The 20,000-nt window shown below is 33.4% G+C and overlaps 1 protein-coding gene across 13 annotated transcripts in view; it reads right to left on the reverse strand.

Annotated features, from left to right (window-relative positions):
• Nucleotides 1-5,046: 5,046 nt before the first annotated feature.
• runx1 (RUNX family transcription factor 1) overlaps nucleotides 5,047-20,000 on the reverse strand; it is a 212,103-nt gene continuing 197,149 nt past the window's right edge. For 3 of the 13 annotated variants that reach the window (XM_087236318.1, XM_087236317.1, XM_087236319.1), the window contains 2 exons: nucleotides 14,112-14,237; nucleotides 9,771-10,917 (listed from right to left, as the gene is read on the reverse strand). In XM_087236318.1, coding sequence (XP_087092444.1) covers nucleotides 10,403-10,917; nucleotides 14,112-14,237 — 641 coding nt within the window. In that variant the 3' untranslated portion in view covers nucleotides 9,771-10,402. 13 annotated transcript variants of the gene reach the window in all.

The raw sequence follows: 20,000 nt of genomic DNA on the forward strand, positions 1-20,000 counted from the left end.
TTATATTTATTATTATTATTATTATTATTATCATCATCATTATTATATTTATTATTATTATTATTATCATCATCATTATTATATTTATTATTATTATTATTATCATCATCATTATTATATTTATTATTATTATTATTCTATTATATTATTATAATATATTATTATTATTATTAACGACCTTATTATTATTATTATTATTATTATTATTATTATTTGTAGTTGTAGTAGTAATAAGGTTGAATCAACTGCTTAATGATAAAGATATTCTAATAATTAATAATAATATTGCACAGGTATTAGTATTATCAGTAGCCTAGTGGTAGTTGTAGTAGCACTAATAGTAATTTAATAGTTATTTTATATGACTATCTAGCATTATAACAAACTAAGCTACATATTATATTTTTATATTTTTATATGAAATAAAATATATATATTTAATATATACTATCTAGCTAAATGTTAATATTTATTATATTATTTAAAACTAGATGTAATACTTTTTAGGGTGACCTCACAGGCTAAAAAAAAAACATTGAGCTGCAGCGCCATCTGCTGGTCACAAGTAAACAGGCCGAGGACGAAACTTCAGTAGTGAAATCTGAAATCAAGTCATTATTTTAGCTCTCGTCTGTCAGTTTTTTGGCTCAGTCTGTCAGCCTGTAGATTAATGAGATTTGCCTGATTTGCATAAATGATTAATGTTCAGGATCTGAATGTGGTCGCTATAGAAGATCTGTCAGAGTTGATCAAATATTAATATCGATCTGTTCAGGTGAATGATGAACGACCTGACGCTCAATCCTCACCGCTTCATATTCATACACTGATTACACCGATGCCTTCTGGAGAATATATTTACATGTAAACACACACACACACACACACACAAAACACACACACACGCACGCACGCACCTACAATCTACACCTGAAGTAAAACAGCCCAGTAGTCTCAAACTAGGCTCAAGATTTGATTAAGACACCTGCAGTGTGTTTAATTTAATTCATGCATTTGTTTATTTATTTTACACATTTAATTAATTTAAGTATATCATTATTTAGCATTAATTAAATTTAATTGTATTTGATTTTATTATAATTAATTGCATTTAATTTTATGCAAACGTGTTTTTTTACATATTTATTTAATAAATTTCATTATATTATAATTTAGCATTAATTCATAAATAATAATTCAATAAAAATTACTGTATTTCGTTTTATTAATTTATTATTTTATTTTACATATTTAAAGTATATTATCATTTATCATTAATTAATAAATTAATTAACTTCATGTAATTGTATTGTATTTAATTGTATTTTTTTCATTCATTCATTTATTTAACATATTTAGAAAAATTTAAATATAATATAATTTTGCATTAATGAAAACATATTTATTTTATTGTATTGTGTTGTGTTTATATTGTATTTTTTATTCCTGCATATATTTATTTATTTGACATATTTATTTATTTTAAGTATATTATCATTTGACAATAATTTAATGTTAGTAAATTAAATTTTATTTCATTTTATTCATGCATTTATTTATTTTACATATTTATTTAATTAATTACATATATTATCATTCAGCATTATTTAAAAATATAAATTTAATGCATTTAATTTTATTTTATATTTATGCATTTATTAATTTATGTTACACATTTGTTTAATTATTTTAAATATATTATTATTTGGCATTAATTAATTTAATAATATTAATTTCATTGTATTTTACTCATGCATTTATTTTACATATTTAATTAAGTTTATTATTTATTCATTTAGCAATAATTTAATATTAATTGTGTTATATTGTATTTAATTTTATTACTGCACATATTTATTTATTTTACTTATTTATTAATTTATTAATTTAATACATTATCATTTAGCATTAATTTAATATTAATTTGATTTTATTGTATTTGATTTTATTACTGCATGTATTTATTTATTTTACATATTTAATAATTTAAATATTATAATTTAGCATTAGTTTAGTAATATTCATTTAATTCTATTGTATTTTATTTATGCATTTATTTACATATTTATTTATTTAATTAATTTAAATATAGTCTAGCATTAGTCTAGTCTGATATACTTGAAATAAGATTTTTATTTTAACTGATGTCATGTTTCTGCTGGGTTATATTCAGGATGTTTACCTCAGTTTGTTGATCAGCATCACACTGAATCACTGACTAGAAATAAACTCTAATTCACACACACCGAGCTGAGAAGCTGTCAGTGTTTATGTGTGTGTGTGTGCGTGTGTGTGTGTGTGTGTGTGTCCTGCTGTTCTCACACTCTCTTGCTCTTTTTATAAAGGTGATTTGGTTTTATAGACTTTGGCTTGAATCCTGAAGCTCAGTTTCAACTTTATTTAGCCCGTCTGTCTCCTGCGGCTCTTTCTGGACTCTCAGATAGTGTAAACCAGAGACTGACTGACTAGATAGACAGACAGACAGACAGACATATATAGATATTACATATTTATTTAATTGAAATATATCATCATTTAGCATTAATTTAATAACATTATTTAACTTTATTTAATTTTGTTCTATTTTATTCATGCATTGATTTTACATAGTTATTTAACTAATTTAAATATAGTATCATTTAGCATACATTTTAATAATATACATTTTATTTTATTGAATTCTATTTTATTTTATTCCTGCATATATATTCTCATTTCACATTCATTTTTATATGTTTTATTTTATTGTATTTGATTTTGTTTCTGCATATATTTATTTTACATGTTTAATTAATTTATTTAACCATTTAGCATTGATTTAACATTAATTCAATTTAATATTTATTTTTTATTTATTTTACATAATTAATTTAAATATATTATCCTTTAGCATTAATTTAATGATATTAGTTTAACTGTATTTTATTCAAGCATTTATTTATTTAACATTTATTTTATTATCATTTAGTATTAATTTAATAATATCAAATTTATTTTATTGTAATTAATTTTAAGCATTTATTTAGCGTACATATTTATTTAATTTATTTAAATATATAATTATTTAGCATTACTTTTATTGTATTTATTTGTATTCCTGTATATATTTATTTTGCATATTTAATCATTTAGCATTAATTTATTATTATTAATTCAATAAAATTTTAGATTTACGCATTTATTTATTTAAATTAATTTAAATATATTATCATTTAGAATTAATTTTTAATAATAATTAAATTTAATAGCATATTATTTTTGCATTTATTTATTTTACATATTTAATCAATTTAAATATATTATAATTTAGTATTAATTTAATAACATCAATTTTATTTTATTCAAGCATTTATTTATTTGACATTTTTCTTTAACTACTTTAAATATATTATCATTTAACATTAGTTTCATTAATTAGATTTAATTTTTTGTTTATAATTGTTATTTATTTTATATTCATGCAATCATTGTATTTTATTTTATTTTCCGTTGTGTTAAACATAAGCTGTAATAGTTGGCAGTTCATTCCGCTGTTAGGACCTCTGATAAATCAGAGATTAAGCCGAAAGAAAACAAATGAATGTATCAATAATCTTGTTTCTGCCAAAACAGGTACACAAAGACATCTTATGTACTAATGTACTTACTATAGTAAATAAAATGAATTATGCATAATTAAATGCACTAAATCCTGCATTCTAACCCTGAACATATAATTAATTAATATTACTTAGCATTTAAATAAGTTATAATGTAACAAGCGCACCTTAAAAGGAAGAACCAGAACATATAAAAACATCCTCAAGCATTATTTCTTAAGAAAGCAGAAGCAGTTTTTGTCTTGAGGAACCAAAATTAACTTTGTAAAATGTGTGAGAAAATTGCACCACATTATTTTAGATGCATGTTAATCAGACAATCCCATTCTATACATCTGCTAAATTCAGTTCATGTGTTCTGTTTTGATTATTAAACACTCAACGGCCACTTCATTAGGTATTAATTTAATATTAATAATTAAATTACATTTTATTTTTATAAATGTATTAATTTCACATATTTAATTAATTTAAATATATTATTTTTTTTGGAGTAATTTATTAATTAAATTGCATTTTATTCATGCATTTATTTTTTTATTGTATTTATTTAAATATAGTATAATTTATTATTAATTGAATAATATCAATTTTACCTTACTGTATTTTATTTTAAGCATTAATTTATTTATTTGACATTTATTTAATTAATTTAAATATACATTTGGCAAAAATATTTATATTAATTTTATTGTATTGTATTTAATTCTTGTCCTGCATATTTTTTATTTTACATATTTAATTAATTTAATCATTTAGCATTAATTTAATAATATACATTTTATTATTTATTGTATTTTATTTATTTATTTATTTGATCAATTCAGTCCATATGTGTTCTGTTTTGATTTTGTACACTCACCGGCCACTTTATTAGGTACACCTTACTAGTAGCAAGTTGGGCCCTCTTTTGCCTTCAGAACTGCCATAATCCTTTGTGTCAGGAATTCAACAAGCTACTGGAAATATTCCTCAGAGATTTTGCTCCATATTGACATGATAGCATCACACAGTTGCTGCAGATTTGTCGGCTGCACATCCATGATGCCAATCTCCCGTTCCACCACATCCCAAAGCTGCTCTATTGGATTGAGCTCTGCTGACTGTGGAGGCCATTTGAGTACAGTGAACTCATTGTCATGTTCAAGAAGCCAGAGATGATTCCCCGTTCTGATGCTCGGTTTGAACTGCAGCAGATCGTCTTGACCATGTCTACATGTCTAAATGCATTGAGTTGCCGCCATGTGATTGGCTGATTAGAAATTTCGTGTTAATGAGCAGTTGGACAGGTGTACCTAATAAAGTGGCCGGTGAGTGTATATTATTAATATTAGTTGTGCTCTGCTCTCTCAATTTCTCCTTGGAAAGAAAACTAAAGATACAGATTGATTGATTGATATTAAAGAGATAAGATAACGCCACTGAGAAATAAAGACAGCACACATCCTTAAGAAATAAGCAGTTTCTTCACAACAATGAAATGGGATAAAATAATGAAGCAGGTTTTGCTCATTTCACAAGTCGTGTTGTGTGACAAAATCAACATTTACAATCTATTTACACACAAAAAGAGTCACGTTTGAGTTCTCGAATCGTCCATCCTGACGTCAGATCGCTGTAAAGTGAGTTCAGAGTCTGCAGAAGCTCTTAAAGAAGCTCTTTTGTTGAAAATGAGATGTAGATTTACTGATCAATTCAAGCAGTTTGCTGACTGCCATCAACATGTCACTTGTGTTATTGTCATTTTAACATGCTGTTTTGCATCGGTGTGAGTTTTAGACCCGAAACAAACTCTACAGAAGATCAGAAAGGCACACGCTTAACGATATGCAAGCTACAAAGTAAAAGAAAGCCAAGTGATTATATAAATGTCATCAGTTTAAACATTATTATTTTTGTATAGTTTTGTACAGTGGCATAGTGGTTATAACTGTGGCTTCACAGCAAGAAGGTCGCTGGTTCGAGTCCCACCTGAACTAGTTGTCATTTCTGTGTGGAGTTTGCATGTTCTCCCCGTGTTGGCGTGGGTTTCCTCCGGGTGCTCCGGTTTCCCCCACAGTCCAAACACATGCGCTATAGGGGAATTGATCAACTCAATTGGCCGTAGTGTATAAATGTGTATGTGTGAATGAGTGTGTATGGGTGTTTCCCAGTACTGGGTTGTGGCTGTAAGGGCACCTGCTGCGTAAAACATGTGCTGGAATAGATGGTGGTTCATTCCGCAGACTAAGCGAAAGGGAAATGAATGAATGAAAGTTTTCAGCTAATGTTATAAACTCTCAGAATTAAAGGTATGCGAGCTGTCACTGGGGTGTTCAAAAGGTACACATTTGTACTTAAAGGGTACATATTGGTACCTCAAAAGTTTAAAGTAGTACCTACAAATTTTAAGAGGCATACTTTGGTACTTTTTAGATACAAATTTGTACCATTTGAAAAGGCACCACCCTAGTGACAGCTTGCGTACCTTTATTTCTGAGAGTGTATGGATCTTGGAGTGCAAGAGAAATGAGCAACTATAGTCAGTTCACATCAACAATAAAATACTGGTTTTATTTTTTGCGAACATCTGAAAACAGATTTTAAGATTTGATGTGTAAATCATTTACCTGAATGTAATGCTGAGCAGAGATCGACTTAAAATATGCAAATATTTAAATGAGGAAATAATTATTTAAATATAGAATTACTGTGAAAAGCAGACATTCATTCATTCATTCATTTTCTTTTCGGCTTAGTCTTTTTTTAAGCAGTGGTCGCCACAGCGGAATGAACCACCAACTTATCCAGCACATGTTTTACACAGCGGATACCCTTCCAGCTGCAACACATCTCAGAGAAACACCCATACACACTCATTCACACACACACACACACACACACACCACAGACAAATTAGCTTACCCAATTCACCTGTACCGCATGTCTTACTGTGGGAGAAACCGGAGCACCCGGAGGAAACCCACACCAACACAGGGAGAACATGCAAACTCCACACAGAAACACCAACTGAGCAACCGAGTATCGAGCCAGCGACCTTCTTGCTGTGAGGCGACAGCACTAATACTGCGCCAGCACGTCATCTAGAAGCAGAACTTACTATTTACTATATTCAATTAAAGCTATTTTGCATTTACCAAACTGGAGATCAACTGATATTATTTTTATTAATGGTCTGAAATATGAAATTAATTTAGTCAATAAGCAGCAATAAATAATAATTAGGAAAAACATTCATTCATTCATTTTCTTGTCGGCTTAGTCCCTTTATTAATCCAGGGTCACCACAGCGGAATGAACCGCCAACTTATCCAGCAGGTTTTTACGCAGCGGATGCCCTTCCGGCTGCAACCCATCTCTGGGAATCATCCACACACACTCATACACAACAGACAATGTCAATGACAAATGTCTTTGGACTGTGGGGGAAACCGGAGCACCCGGAGGAAACCCACGCAAAGGCAGGGAGAACATGCAAACTCCACACAGAAACGCCAACTGAGCCGAGGCTCGAACCAGCGACCTTCTTGCTGTGAGGCGACAGCACTACCTACTGCGCCACTGCGGACAGAAGCTTTGCAAATTCACCTCAACCTGAATGAAACCTGAAGTAGCATATTTGTTTGTGATGAATAAATTATTTAACTGCCAATAACATGTAATGAATAATTAAACAAGTGAACATTGATGAAGAATTAAATAGCATTGAATTAATAAATATGTCATTAATATTTTCACTGATGGCATGAACCATTATATTAATGCACAGTTATTTTGGTTTGGACTGTAATGCTAACAATTTGCATAACGCCAAAATGATGATGAACTTTGTTTGTGACACAATTAATAAAGAAAAACACCGCCGTCTGCACTGAGTCTGGTGTAGAGTTTGTTTCTGGCCTCAGATTTACACTGTATGACTGTTTGTTTTAATTGATTACGAAATGCCGGTCAGCTATTAAGGGAGAAACCTGTCACACAGTGATGATGATGATGATGATGATGAGACAACATTAATAATAACAATAATAATAATACAAACTATTCACAACTTAAAAAAAGACAAACAAATCTCATGCTGTGCTGTGGAAAACAGATATATCACAACTCCGCCTCCAGAGTCTATTGCTCCAATCAGAATCGTCTTAAAGAGACAGTACACCCCAGAATGAAATCTCTGTCATGATTAACTCACCCTTTAGTTATTTCAACCCTATATGAGCTTCTTAATTCTGTTGAACACAAAAGAAGATATTTTGAAGAATGCTGAAAACCTATTGATGGTTTTCAGTCATGTGACCTGTGCGGAAATACAACAATGAGCCGTAATGGCGGCTACACTGGGATCTGCATAGAATCAAAGCACAATTAGCTCATATTGTCATCTGTTTACCAATATTTGCATATATTATATGTTATTTTTGTGAAAAAGTGCTTTAAAAAGCAGTATAAGCGTATCATTTTCACAATGTATATATGGATGAAGAACACATTTGCTTGTTGTTTCTACTGTACATAATGTCAGAATTATTTGCCCTCCGGTGATTTTATAATAAAACATTAATATTTCCCAAACAATGTTGAACAGATTCAGGAATTTTTCACAGTATTTCATATAATATTTTTTCTTCTGAAGAATCTCTTATTTGATTTATTTCGGCTAGAATAAAAGCAGCTTTTAATTTTTTTATATTCAATATGATATATTTTATTATATTATATATATATAGTCAATATTATATAGTCAATATTATTAAGCCCCCTTAAGCAATATCAATTAATTAATTTTCTTTTAAGCTTAGTTCCTTTATTATTCTGGGGTCAACTTATCCAGCATATGTTTTACGCAGCGGATGTCCTTCCAGCTACAACCCATCACTGGGAAACTCCCATACACTCTCATTCACACTCATACACCATGGCCAATCTAGCTTACCCAATTCCCCTATAGCGCATGTGTTTGGACTGTGGGGTCCAAATGCAAACTCCACACAGAAATGCCAATTGACCCAGCGGAGGCTCGAACCAGCGACCGTCTTGCTGTAAGGTGACTTTGCTACCCCCTGCGCCACCGCGCTGCCAGCAATATTAATATTAAGCAATACTAAGCAAAAGAATAACTCAAGTTCCTGTCAGAGCTACACTTCAGCGATGTTTACCTTTATCTTGTGGATATTCATCAGTGATTATTCATTAGTGACGACATTATAGAGCAAAAGTGTCTGCTTTTATATTTATATAAAGTGTGTCTCGCAATCTACAAGAAGCACTGCATTAAATGACATTTTTCCACATCATGTCTTTAAAATATAAACATTTATTTTCCCCCGGTGTTTTCAATGGAGTTTCTGCGCTCGCCTGCTGATCGTGACGAGCATGTGCGTGACATTTCATCACGGTTTATGCTTGAGCAACTAAATAAATGCTTAAATCTGTTTACCTGATTGTATTTTAATTGCATTACAACATCAATGCTGTAAAATAATCCGTATAAAATTAAAACAAGTCATATTAACCGTTCACTCTAAATGTATCAGTAATGTTAAGCAATAACAAGCAAAAAAATAGAGGTCATGTTCCTACAAGAGCTACAATTCGGCGATGTTTACCTTTATCTTGTGGATATTCCACATTGATTTAGTCCAGGAGTGACCAACCCTGTTCCTGGAGAGCCACCTTCCTGCAGATTTCAGTTGCTACCCATATCAAACACACCTGCCTGTAATTATCACATGGTGTTCAGGTCCTCACTAATTAGTTCAGGTGTGTTTGATATGGGTTGCAACTGAAATTTGCAGGAAGGTGGCTCTCTAGGAACAGGGTTGGCCACCACTGATTTAGTCATTAGTGACGACATTATAGAGCAAAAGTGTCTGCTTTAAATTTGCTGTCAGTTTATTTTGCTTATAAATTAATATTTGCTGGTAGGGAAAATTTATTCGTTCACTTCTGCTATAGGCTATATGCAGAAGGACTTTTAATTTGTCAGTAACCTGAGTCAAGCGCTTGCGGTGACCTGTATGCTGTAACAGAATCAGCACGTTTAAGGTCTGTTTTCTTTAAAAATCAATGATCTTCAGTGCCTGATTGATTTACCATATAAAGTGCATCTCACAATCTAGGAGAAGCACTGCAGTTAATGACATTTTTCCACATCATGTCTATAAAATATAAACATTAATTACCCCTAGTGTTTTCAATGGAGTTTCTGCGCTCGCCTGCTGATCGTGACGTGCATGTGCGTGACTTTTCATCTTGGTTCATGCTTGATCAACTAAATAAATGCTTAAATCTGTTTACCTGATTGTATTTTAATTGCATTACAACAATAATGCTGTAAAAGAAACCGTATAGATCTGAAAAAAGTCATATTAACCATTCACCGGAAGATTATCGGTATGGGAGGAAACACTAGCTGTGCATATATCCTATTTATGCTTTGACTTTACATTTTATTTTATAATTTAATTGCACTTAACATGCAAATTAGAAAAGAAACCATATAAAAAAAGCATGGAAATGCACTGATGGGGCATTAATGATGACAGAAACACATCCGTTTCTCCTTTCTGGCTGTTTTTATAATTTGATTTAATTTAATTTGTTCAAAATAAAGTCTAAAGCATGTCAAATCAATTGACTTTCATGTGTTTTTTCTACTATGGAACTCAACAGATCTCTGCTTTCTTTAGTATATCTCCTCTAGTGTTCAACTGAAGAAAGAAACTCACAGATTTGGAAATAGTAAGTACATTTTTGGGTGAACTGTCCCTTTAAATGAGCTGCCGGCGTGCTATTGGTTGTCAGTATGGCCTCCAGACGGCCTCTACAGACATGCTGGTTGGCGAACTGCTGTGGCTTCCCTCCGCCTCCACCACTCCTTCGCTCTGATTGGGGAGCGAGGGGTGCAGGAGGGCGGAGCCTGTGGAGGCGTTGGTGCAGGGTAGGATTCGGGGCGGCGATCGCTCCCCTGCTGCCGCCCCTCCGCTGGGCATCATGGAGAACTGGTAGGAGCCGGCGGCGCTGCTGTAGTACAGGTGATATGGGGACGAGCTCGCCTGGAAGGCTCCAGCCTGGGCCTGCGAGGAGCCCGCGGGGTACGCCGGCGGCAGGTATGTGTGGTAGCGTCCCGCAGGGCTGCTCATGGCTGACATGCCAATACCGATGGCGCTGGTGACGGGCGTGGGGGTGTAGGTGAAGGCGCCGGTGGGGTACGGCACCCGCGGGTCAGAGAAACGCCCATCTGGGAGAGATGGGAGTGATGGGAAGGAGCGCTCCAAACCCACACGGGGATCTGTGAACGCCGTCAGCTCTGGACCTGCGGAAACACAGCAGATGCTCTTAAAGGGACAGTACACCCTAAAATATAAGGTCTGCAGGTAAACTACCATGGAAACACATGTAATGAATATCCTCCAGCATGCGCTTCATCAGTCTGCATGATGAGGTTTGGTTTCTGACAGATGATGATCAGATATAAATGTGTGTGACGGACGCATTAATGGACCAAGCAGCGATTCCAGCTTTACATTGTAATTGATCTGAAATGTTGTTTTGCTCGTTTCTAAAAGACCTCAGCCTTCAGTCCATCATCACAGTGCTTCAGTATTATTATTACCTACTACCTGAATGTCAAATTGTTTTAAGGTGCTTGAAAACCAATCTGTTAAAAATATTTGATTTATTAAAGTACTTTATCTCAATTACAGTAGATTTTTTTTTCTTTTTTAAATATTTCCTAAATGATGTTTAACAGAGCAAGGAAATGGTCACAGTATGTCTGATAATATTTTTTCTTCTGGAGAAACTCTCATTTGTTTTATTTTGGCTAGAATTAAAGCAGTTTTTAATTTTTTAATCACCATTTTAAGGACAATATTATTGGCCCCTTTAAGCTATATCTTTTTTCTTGATAGTCTACAGAACAAACCATCGTTATACAATCACTTGCCTAATTACCCTAACAAAGATAAATTTATTAACTTATTTATTAATTTATTAATTTTATTAAATAAACAGTTATTAGAGATTTAGAGATGAGTTATTAACACTATTGTGATTAGAAATGTGTTGAATAAATCTGCTCTCCATTAAACAGAAATTGGGGAAAAAAATAAACGGGGGCTAATAATTCTGTCTTTAATATATATATTATTTAATCACAAATACAGTAAAAGTTGTACAATTGTGAAATATTATTGCACTATAAAATAACTGCTCAACAGCAGTTTATCATTTAATTTAATCATTTACTTTAGTGATTTTAAAGATGAATTTTCAAAGTCTTCAGTCACATGATTCTTCAGAAATCGCACTTATTTTAATCATTATTATGATTATTATTATCGTTATTATTATTTTGGTAAAAAAGCAGTAATGACCTGAGTAATAATTTCATTTAAAACTAACTACAATAAGAAATATTTATTTTTGTTAAATAAATGCTGCCTTGATGAACATAATAATAATAAATAAATAAATATTAAAAAACTGACCCCGAAATTCTGATTGGTAGTGTATATGTAAATATATGCAGATTTTTCCAGCACATTTCTAATCACAATAGTGTTAATAATTCATCCCTAATAACTGATTTATTTTCTCTTTGCCATAATGACAGTGAATAATATTAGACTAGATATTCTTCAAGACACTTCTATACAGCTTAAAGTGACATTTAAAGGCTTCACTAGGTTAATTAGGTTAACTAGGCAGGTTAGAGTAATTAGGCAAGTTATTGTATAATGATGGTTTGTTCTGTAGACTATCAAACAATAAATAGCTTAAAGGGGTTAATAATATTGACCTTAAAATGGTGCTTAAAAAACTAAAAACTGCTTTTATTCTAGCCGAAATAAAACAAATAAGACTTTCTCCAGAAGAACAAATATTATCAGACATATTGTGAACATTTCCTGAATCTGTATATATATATATATATATATATATATATATATATATATATATATATATATATATATATATATGACAAAACTATGATCTACTATAACTGAGATAAAGTTAACTAAACTATACTAAACTAAACTAAACTGACAGGAACAATACACCCAAAAATCAGTTTGTGTTGGGAAAAACAGGAATTAGGTTACTTAAAAATAAAGTTGTCCGTCAAAAAAAAACCTCACCAATTGTATTGTTTCAGCTCATTTTAAACGGACAGTACACCCAAAAATGTGAGAGTCCTCTTCTATACATTGCTGTATATTTTTATATTAGTTTTATATCTTCTAAGTGTGAAGATATATTTTTTTCACAATTACTGTTTTTGAGCACATGATATATATATATATATATATATATATATATATATATATATATATATATATATATATATATATATATATATATATATATATATATACAGTTGAAGTCAGAATTATTCGCCCCCTAAATAATTTCCAAATGGTTTTCAACAGAGCAAGGACATTTTTACAGTATGTCTGATAATATTTTTTCTTCTGGAGAAAGTCTTATTTGTTTTAATTTGGCTAGAATAAAAGCAGTTTTGAATTTTTTATGAACCATTTTAGGGACAAAATTATTAGCCTCTTTAAGCTATATTTTTTCTTGATAGTCTACAAAACAAACCACTGTTATACAATAACTTGCCAAATTCCCCTAACCTGCCTAGTTAACTTAATTAACCTAGTTAAGCCTTTAAATGTCACTTTAAGCTGTATAGAAGCGTCTTAAAAATTTGTAGTAAAATATTATTTACAGTCATCACGGCAAAGATAAAATAAATCAGTTATTAGAGATGAGTTATTAAAATTATTATGTTTGAAACATGTTGGAAAAATCTGCTCTCCCTTAAACGGAAATTAGGGAAAGAATAAACAAGCGGTCTAATAATTTAAGGGGGCTAATAATTCTGACTTCAACTGTATATATATATATATATATATATATATATATATATATATATATATATATATATATATATTAATATCTAACAATACTGATACTTACATCTGAAAACCTTTTTAAGAACATTTTAATTTAATGAGACCTTTCAAGGGACAGTACACCCAAAAATTAAAGATCCCTGTGAAGTGTTTTGAAATCTGTTTTTTTTTTTAACTACAGCATTGTAATTGTTAATTTACAGCACGGTTGTAAATTTTAGAGTATCACTGGCAAAATATAGTAGTTCAGTCATTCATTTTCCTTCAGTTTAGTCCCTTTAATCATCAGGGGTTGCCACAGCGGAATGAACCACCAACTATTCCAACATATGTTTTACACAGCGGATGTCCTTCCAGCTGTAACCCAGTACTGGGAAACACCCATACACATTAATTCACACACACTCATTCACTATGGCCAATTTAGTTTATCCAATTGACAGAAATGCCAACTGGCCCAGCTGGGACTTGAACCAGCGACCTTCTTGGTGTGAGGCCACAGTGCTGACCCATGAGCCACCACGTCACCTCTGAAACTATATTGAAAAACAGGAATAAAGCAGTGAGTGTGAATGTGTAAACTCACAGTGTAAAGCGGTCCGGTTGGGTGAGATTGGTGTTGTAGGGTGGACCGCTGGGGTGGAGATCGGGCCCAGATATGGGTACGACTGCTCATACGACCAGGATGGAGACGTCTGCATCTGCCGGGAGTCTGAAAACACACATCTAAGACTTCAGAAAAGCTCTTGATAACACCACCCTGGACTTTCTCTTTCATTATTTCAGCAAATAGGATTGTAAAGAAAAGATTTGTTGTGCTCTCGCATTCACTGCGTTCAACAACTATGAGCACGTCCAAAGCTGAGAAACACACTAAAGTGGAAAGGCTCCATAATAGTAATAATACAGGGTGTAATGAACGCTGCCGATGGCTTGCAGACTTCCAGACTAAAGGGGAGAGAGAGAGAGACAGAGAAAGTGGCCTGTTTTAAGTTGAGCCAGAGAATGAAGCGCTGCCAGAGCCAGAACAGGCAGAACCAAACACACAGCAGCAGGAGACACACATGACTGGAGGAGGCTGGAGGCGCATTCAACATCCGCTCACACACACACACACACACACACACACACACACACACACACACACACACACACACACACACACACACACATGTTGCCGACCAATACTAAAAGCACTTGGTAACATAAAAGCCTGGTAAAGGTTGATCATACTGTGACTGCCGTACAGAAATCAAGACTTTCAATTTAAGAGCAAACATTAATAATAGAAATAAATATGAATACATCGTGAAGCTGAAGAAAATAGAGAGAGAATAATGAGTCTGTGTGTGTGGGTTTCTGTCTCTGTGTGTATTTCTGTGTGTATGTGTGTTTTATGTGTATTTACACACACACACACACACACACACACACACACACACACACACACACACACACACATATATATATATATATATATATATATGTGTATATGAGTGTGTGTACATGTGTAGGTATGAGCATATATGTGTGCATATATGTACAGTATGTGTGTATGCATATATGTGTGTGTCCACTTACAGTATGTGTGCATTTATGTATCTCTCTCTCTCTATGTGTGTGTGTGTGCGTGCATGTGTGTGTGTGTGTGTGTGTGTATACATGTGTTTATATGTGTATTGATGTGTTTTTTGATAAACACAAAAATAAACAACAATGCATACTGCAGTATACTTTATTTCTTTACTACATTAAACTGTGGTGTATTGTAGTACAACACACCCTATAATTGATGATTTGTTTATATTACCTTAGTTCTTGCATTACCATAGCAACTGTAGAATCACCAAAACAGATTATTTACAATAGCTTTTGTGTTACCATAGCAACTGTAGAATTACCACAACAGATTATTTACTAAAGTGTTTGTGTTACCATAGCAACTGTAGAATTACCACAACAGATTATTTACTAAAGTGTTTGTGTTACCATAGCAACTGTAGAATCACTACAACAGATTATTTACTAAAGTGTTTGTGTTACCATAGCAACTGTAGAATTACCACAACAGATTATTTACTAAAGTCTTTGTGTTACCATAGCAACTGTAGAATCACCACAACAGATTAATTATTAAAGTTTTTGTGTTACCATAGCAACTGTAGAATCACCACAACAGATTAATTATTAAAGTTTTTGTGTTACCATAGCAACTGTAGAATCACTACAACAGATTATTTACTAAAGTGTTTGTGTTACCATAGCAAATGTAGAATCACTACAACAGATTAATTATTAAAGTTTTTGTGTTACCATAGCAACTGTAGAATCACTACAACAGATTATTTACTAAAGTGTTTTTGTTACCATAGCAACTGTAGAATTACCACAACAGATTATTTACTAAAGTGTTTGTGTTACCATAGCAACTGTAGAATCACCACAACAGATTATTTACTAAAGTGTTTGTGTTACCATAGCAACTGTAGAATCACCACAACAGATTATTTACTAAAGTGTTTGTGTTACCATAGCAACTGTAGAATCACCACAACAGATTATTTACTAAAGTGTTTGTGTTACCATAGCAACTGTAGAATCACCACAACAGATTATTTACTAAAGTTTTTGTGTTACCATAGCAACTGTAGAGTCACCACAACAGATAATTTATTAAAGTTTTGTTACCATAGCAACTGTAGAATCACCACAACAGATTAGTTACTATAGCTTTTGTGTTACCATAGCAACTGTAGAATCACCACAACAGATTAGTTACTATAGCTTTTTGTGTTACCATAGCAACTGTAGAATCACGACAACAGATTAATTACTATAGTTTTTGTGTTACCATAGCAACTGTAGAATCACTACAACAGATTATTTACTAAAGTGTTTGTGTTACCATAGCAAATGTAGAATCACTACAACAGATTAATTATTAAAGTTTTTGTGTTACCATAGCAACTGTAGAATCACTACAACAGATTATTTACTAAAGTGTTTTTGTTACCATAGCAACTGTAGAATTACCACAACAGATTATTTACTAAAGTGTTTGTGTTACCATAGCAACTGTAGAATCACCACAACAGATTATTTACTAAAGTGTTTGTGTTACCATAGCAACTGTAGAATCACCACAACAGATTATTTACTAAAGTGTTTGTGTTACCATAGCAACTGTAGAATCATCACAACAGATTATTTACTAAAGTGTTTGTGTTACCATAGCAACTGTAGAATCACCACAACAGATTATTTACTAAAGTTTTTGTGTTACCATAGCAACTGTAGAGTCACCACAACAGATAATTTATTAAAGTTTTGTTACCATAGCAACTGTAGAATCACCACAACAGATTAGTTACTATAGCTTTTGTGTTACCATAGCAACTGTAGAATCACCACAACAGATTAGTTACTATAGCTTTTTGTGTTACCATAGCAACTGTAGAATCACGACAACAGATTAATTACTATAGTTTTTGTGTTACCATAGCAACTGTAGAATCACCACAATAGAGCCATTTAAGTATGGCTGAAAACACTAGAGTATTTACTGTAGATTAGTGTAGTATTGTGTCATGTGGAATGTGAAGGTAAACTGGTCTCCACACGTTCAGTCAAACACACAGCTGCTGCTGATTTACAGAGACGCAGCGGAGGAAAAGAATCAGCAGCAGCAGCAGCAGCTCTTCAATGACTTAATAACGGTTTCCGCTGGCCGAGATCCTGCTGCTATTTCTGTCTGGAGGATCAGAGAGAAACGTTCTGTTCTGCTGCACTTCAGCCATTCACACTCTCACCACTCCATCATGCAGATCACTGACACACACACACACATACACACACTTGTATACACACACCCACACACGTACTCAAACTTGCATACACATACACACACAGACACATGCACACATACACTTTTTATTCTCTTTATTCCATCTTCTATCATCAAATGTAACTAATTATGTAATTATTAATCATAATTTCTATAAATTATTAATAATAAAACAATTGTATATAAACATAGATACATAATATATACAAAGCTCTAATATACTTTTATTTATTAGTCACAGACCGGCTTATAATAACGCACATAACTTAATGTGATTAATAATGATTAATAACTGATGAATAAAATCAAGCAGCTCTGGCTTCGGTTGCGCTTTGAATGAGGGATTTTCACACAAGCCTGTTTCCTGTCAAACGCGTCTCACTTCCTCTTTTCTGCGTTCTGCTTCCTCCTCGTCACACACGCATGCAAGGTGCTGGTGTCGTTCCGTCTCTCACACACACCTTTCTCCCATCTGCACGCGCCAAGAGGAAGAGAAACTAAGAGGATGTCAGTGTGTAGAGCAGGAGGCGGTGTGTGCTTCGGATTGGGAAATGTTTTCAACAGCGCATGAAAAGCAGAAGTGCCAAACATAGAGCTGCAGCAGTCGGAGCGCTTCCCAGAACACCACGCTCACTGTCCACACCGCTGATCAGAAGGCTGTTTCTTTTAAAGGATGCCTTTTTAAATATGGCATTAAAGATATGTGCAATGCTATTTCTGTTAGCTGCTTTCTATTCATCAAACAATCCTAAACATAAAACGTGCCATGATTTCCATAAAAATATGAGAAATGTGTTTTTAAATTGATAGTAACAATAGAGCGGAGGTGAAAAATGTTCAAAATGTGTCACGATACTCTCTTGAATCAATACTGAGTTTAGCTTATAACAGCAGACTGCGCTTTAGGCTATATTTGTACAGCACACTGGACTCTAGGCTGGGGTTTAACAGCAGACGGTGTTCTAGGCTAGATTTGAACTGGCTAGCCTAGAGCGTCGTCTGCTGGTAAACACTTACCCAGAGTGCCATCTATTGTTAAAACTGTTAAATGTGCCGTTTGCTGTCAAAATAGTCTAGAGCGTCGCCTGCTGCTAGAACTAGCCTAGAGCGCTGATAAAAACTAGTCTAGAGCATCTGCTTTAAAAACTAGCCTAGAGCGCTGATAGAAATTAGTCTAGAGCGTCGTCTGCTGCTAAAACTAGCCTAGAGCGCTGATAAAAACTAGTCTAGAGCATCTGCTGTTAAAAACTAGCCTAGAGCGCTGATAGAAATTAGTCTAGAGCGTCGTCTGCTGCTAAAACTAGCCTAGAGCGCTGATAAAAACTAGTCTAGAGCATCTGCTGTTAAAAACTAGTCTAGAGCGCTGATAGAAATTAGTCTAGAGCGTCGTCTGCTGCTAAAACTAGCCTAGAGCGCTGATAAAAACTAATCTACAGCGTCGTCTGCTTTTAAAACTAGCATAGAGCGCTGATAAAAACTAGTCTAGAGCGTCGTCAGATGTTAAAACTAGCCTAGAGCGCTGATAAAACTAATCTAGAGCATCATCTGCTGTTAAAAACCAGCCTGGAGTGCTGATAAAAACTAGTCTAGAGCATCGTCTGCTGTTAAAAACTAGCCTATAGCGCTGATAAAAACTAGTCTAGAGTATAGTTTGTCGTTAAAAACTAGCCTAAAGCGCTAATAAAAACTAGTCTAGAGTATCTTCTGCTGCTAAAACTAGCCTAGAGCATGGTTTGCTGTTACAAACTAGCCTAGAGCGCCGTCAACTGTTAAAAACTAACCTAGAGCACCATTAAAACTAGCCTAGAGCACCGTCTGCAGTCAAAAACTAGCCTAGAGCGCCGTTAACTGTTAAAAACTAGCCTAGAGCACCATTAAAAACTAGTTTAAAGCACCGTCTGCAGTAAAAAAACTTCCCTAGAGCGCCGTCAACTGTTAAAAACTAGCCAAAAGAACCATTAGAAACTAGCTTAGAGCACGATCTGCTGTTAAAAACTAGCCTAGAGCGCCGTCAACTGTTAAAAACTAGCCAAAAGAACCATTAGAAACTAGCTTAGAGCACGATCTGCTGTTAAAAACTAGCCTAGAGCGCTGTCAACTGTTAAAAACTAGCCAAAAGAACCATAAGAAACTATCTTAGAGCACCATCTGCCGTTAAAAACTAGCCTAGAGCGCTGTCAACTGTTAAAAACTAGTCTCAAGCACCATTAAAAACTAGCCTAGAGCGCAGTTAACTGTTAAAAACTAGCCTAAAGAACCATTAAAAACTAGCCTATAGGACCGTCTGCAGTTAAAACTAGCCTAAAGAATCATTAGAAACTAGCTTAGAGCACGATCTGCTGTTAAAAACTAGCCTAGAGCGCCGTCAACGGTTAAATACTAGCCAAAAGAACCATAAGAAACTAGCTTAGAGCACCATCTGCCGTTAAAAACTAGCCTAGAGCGCTGTAAACTGTTAAAAACTAGTCTCAAGTACCATTAAAAACTAGCCTAATGCTCTGTCTGCTGCTAAAAACTAGCCAAGAGTGCCATCAACTGTTAAAAACTAGCGTGGAGCACTATTAAAAACTAGCCTAGAGTTCAGTCAACTGGTAAAAACTAGCCTAAAGAACCATTAAAAACTAGCCTATA

Source organism: Danio rerio, chromosome 1 (assembly GCF_052040795.2).
Source record: "Danio rerio strain M-AB ecotype USA chromosome 1, GRCz13ab, whole genome shotgun sequence".
In the NCBI taxonomy this organism is placed as follows: Eukaryota; Metazoa; Chordata; class Actinopteri; order Cypriniformes; family Danionidae; genus Danio; species Danio rerio.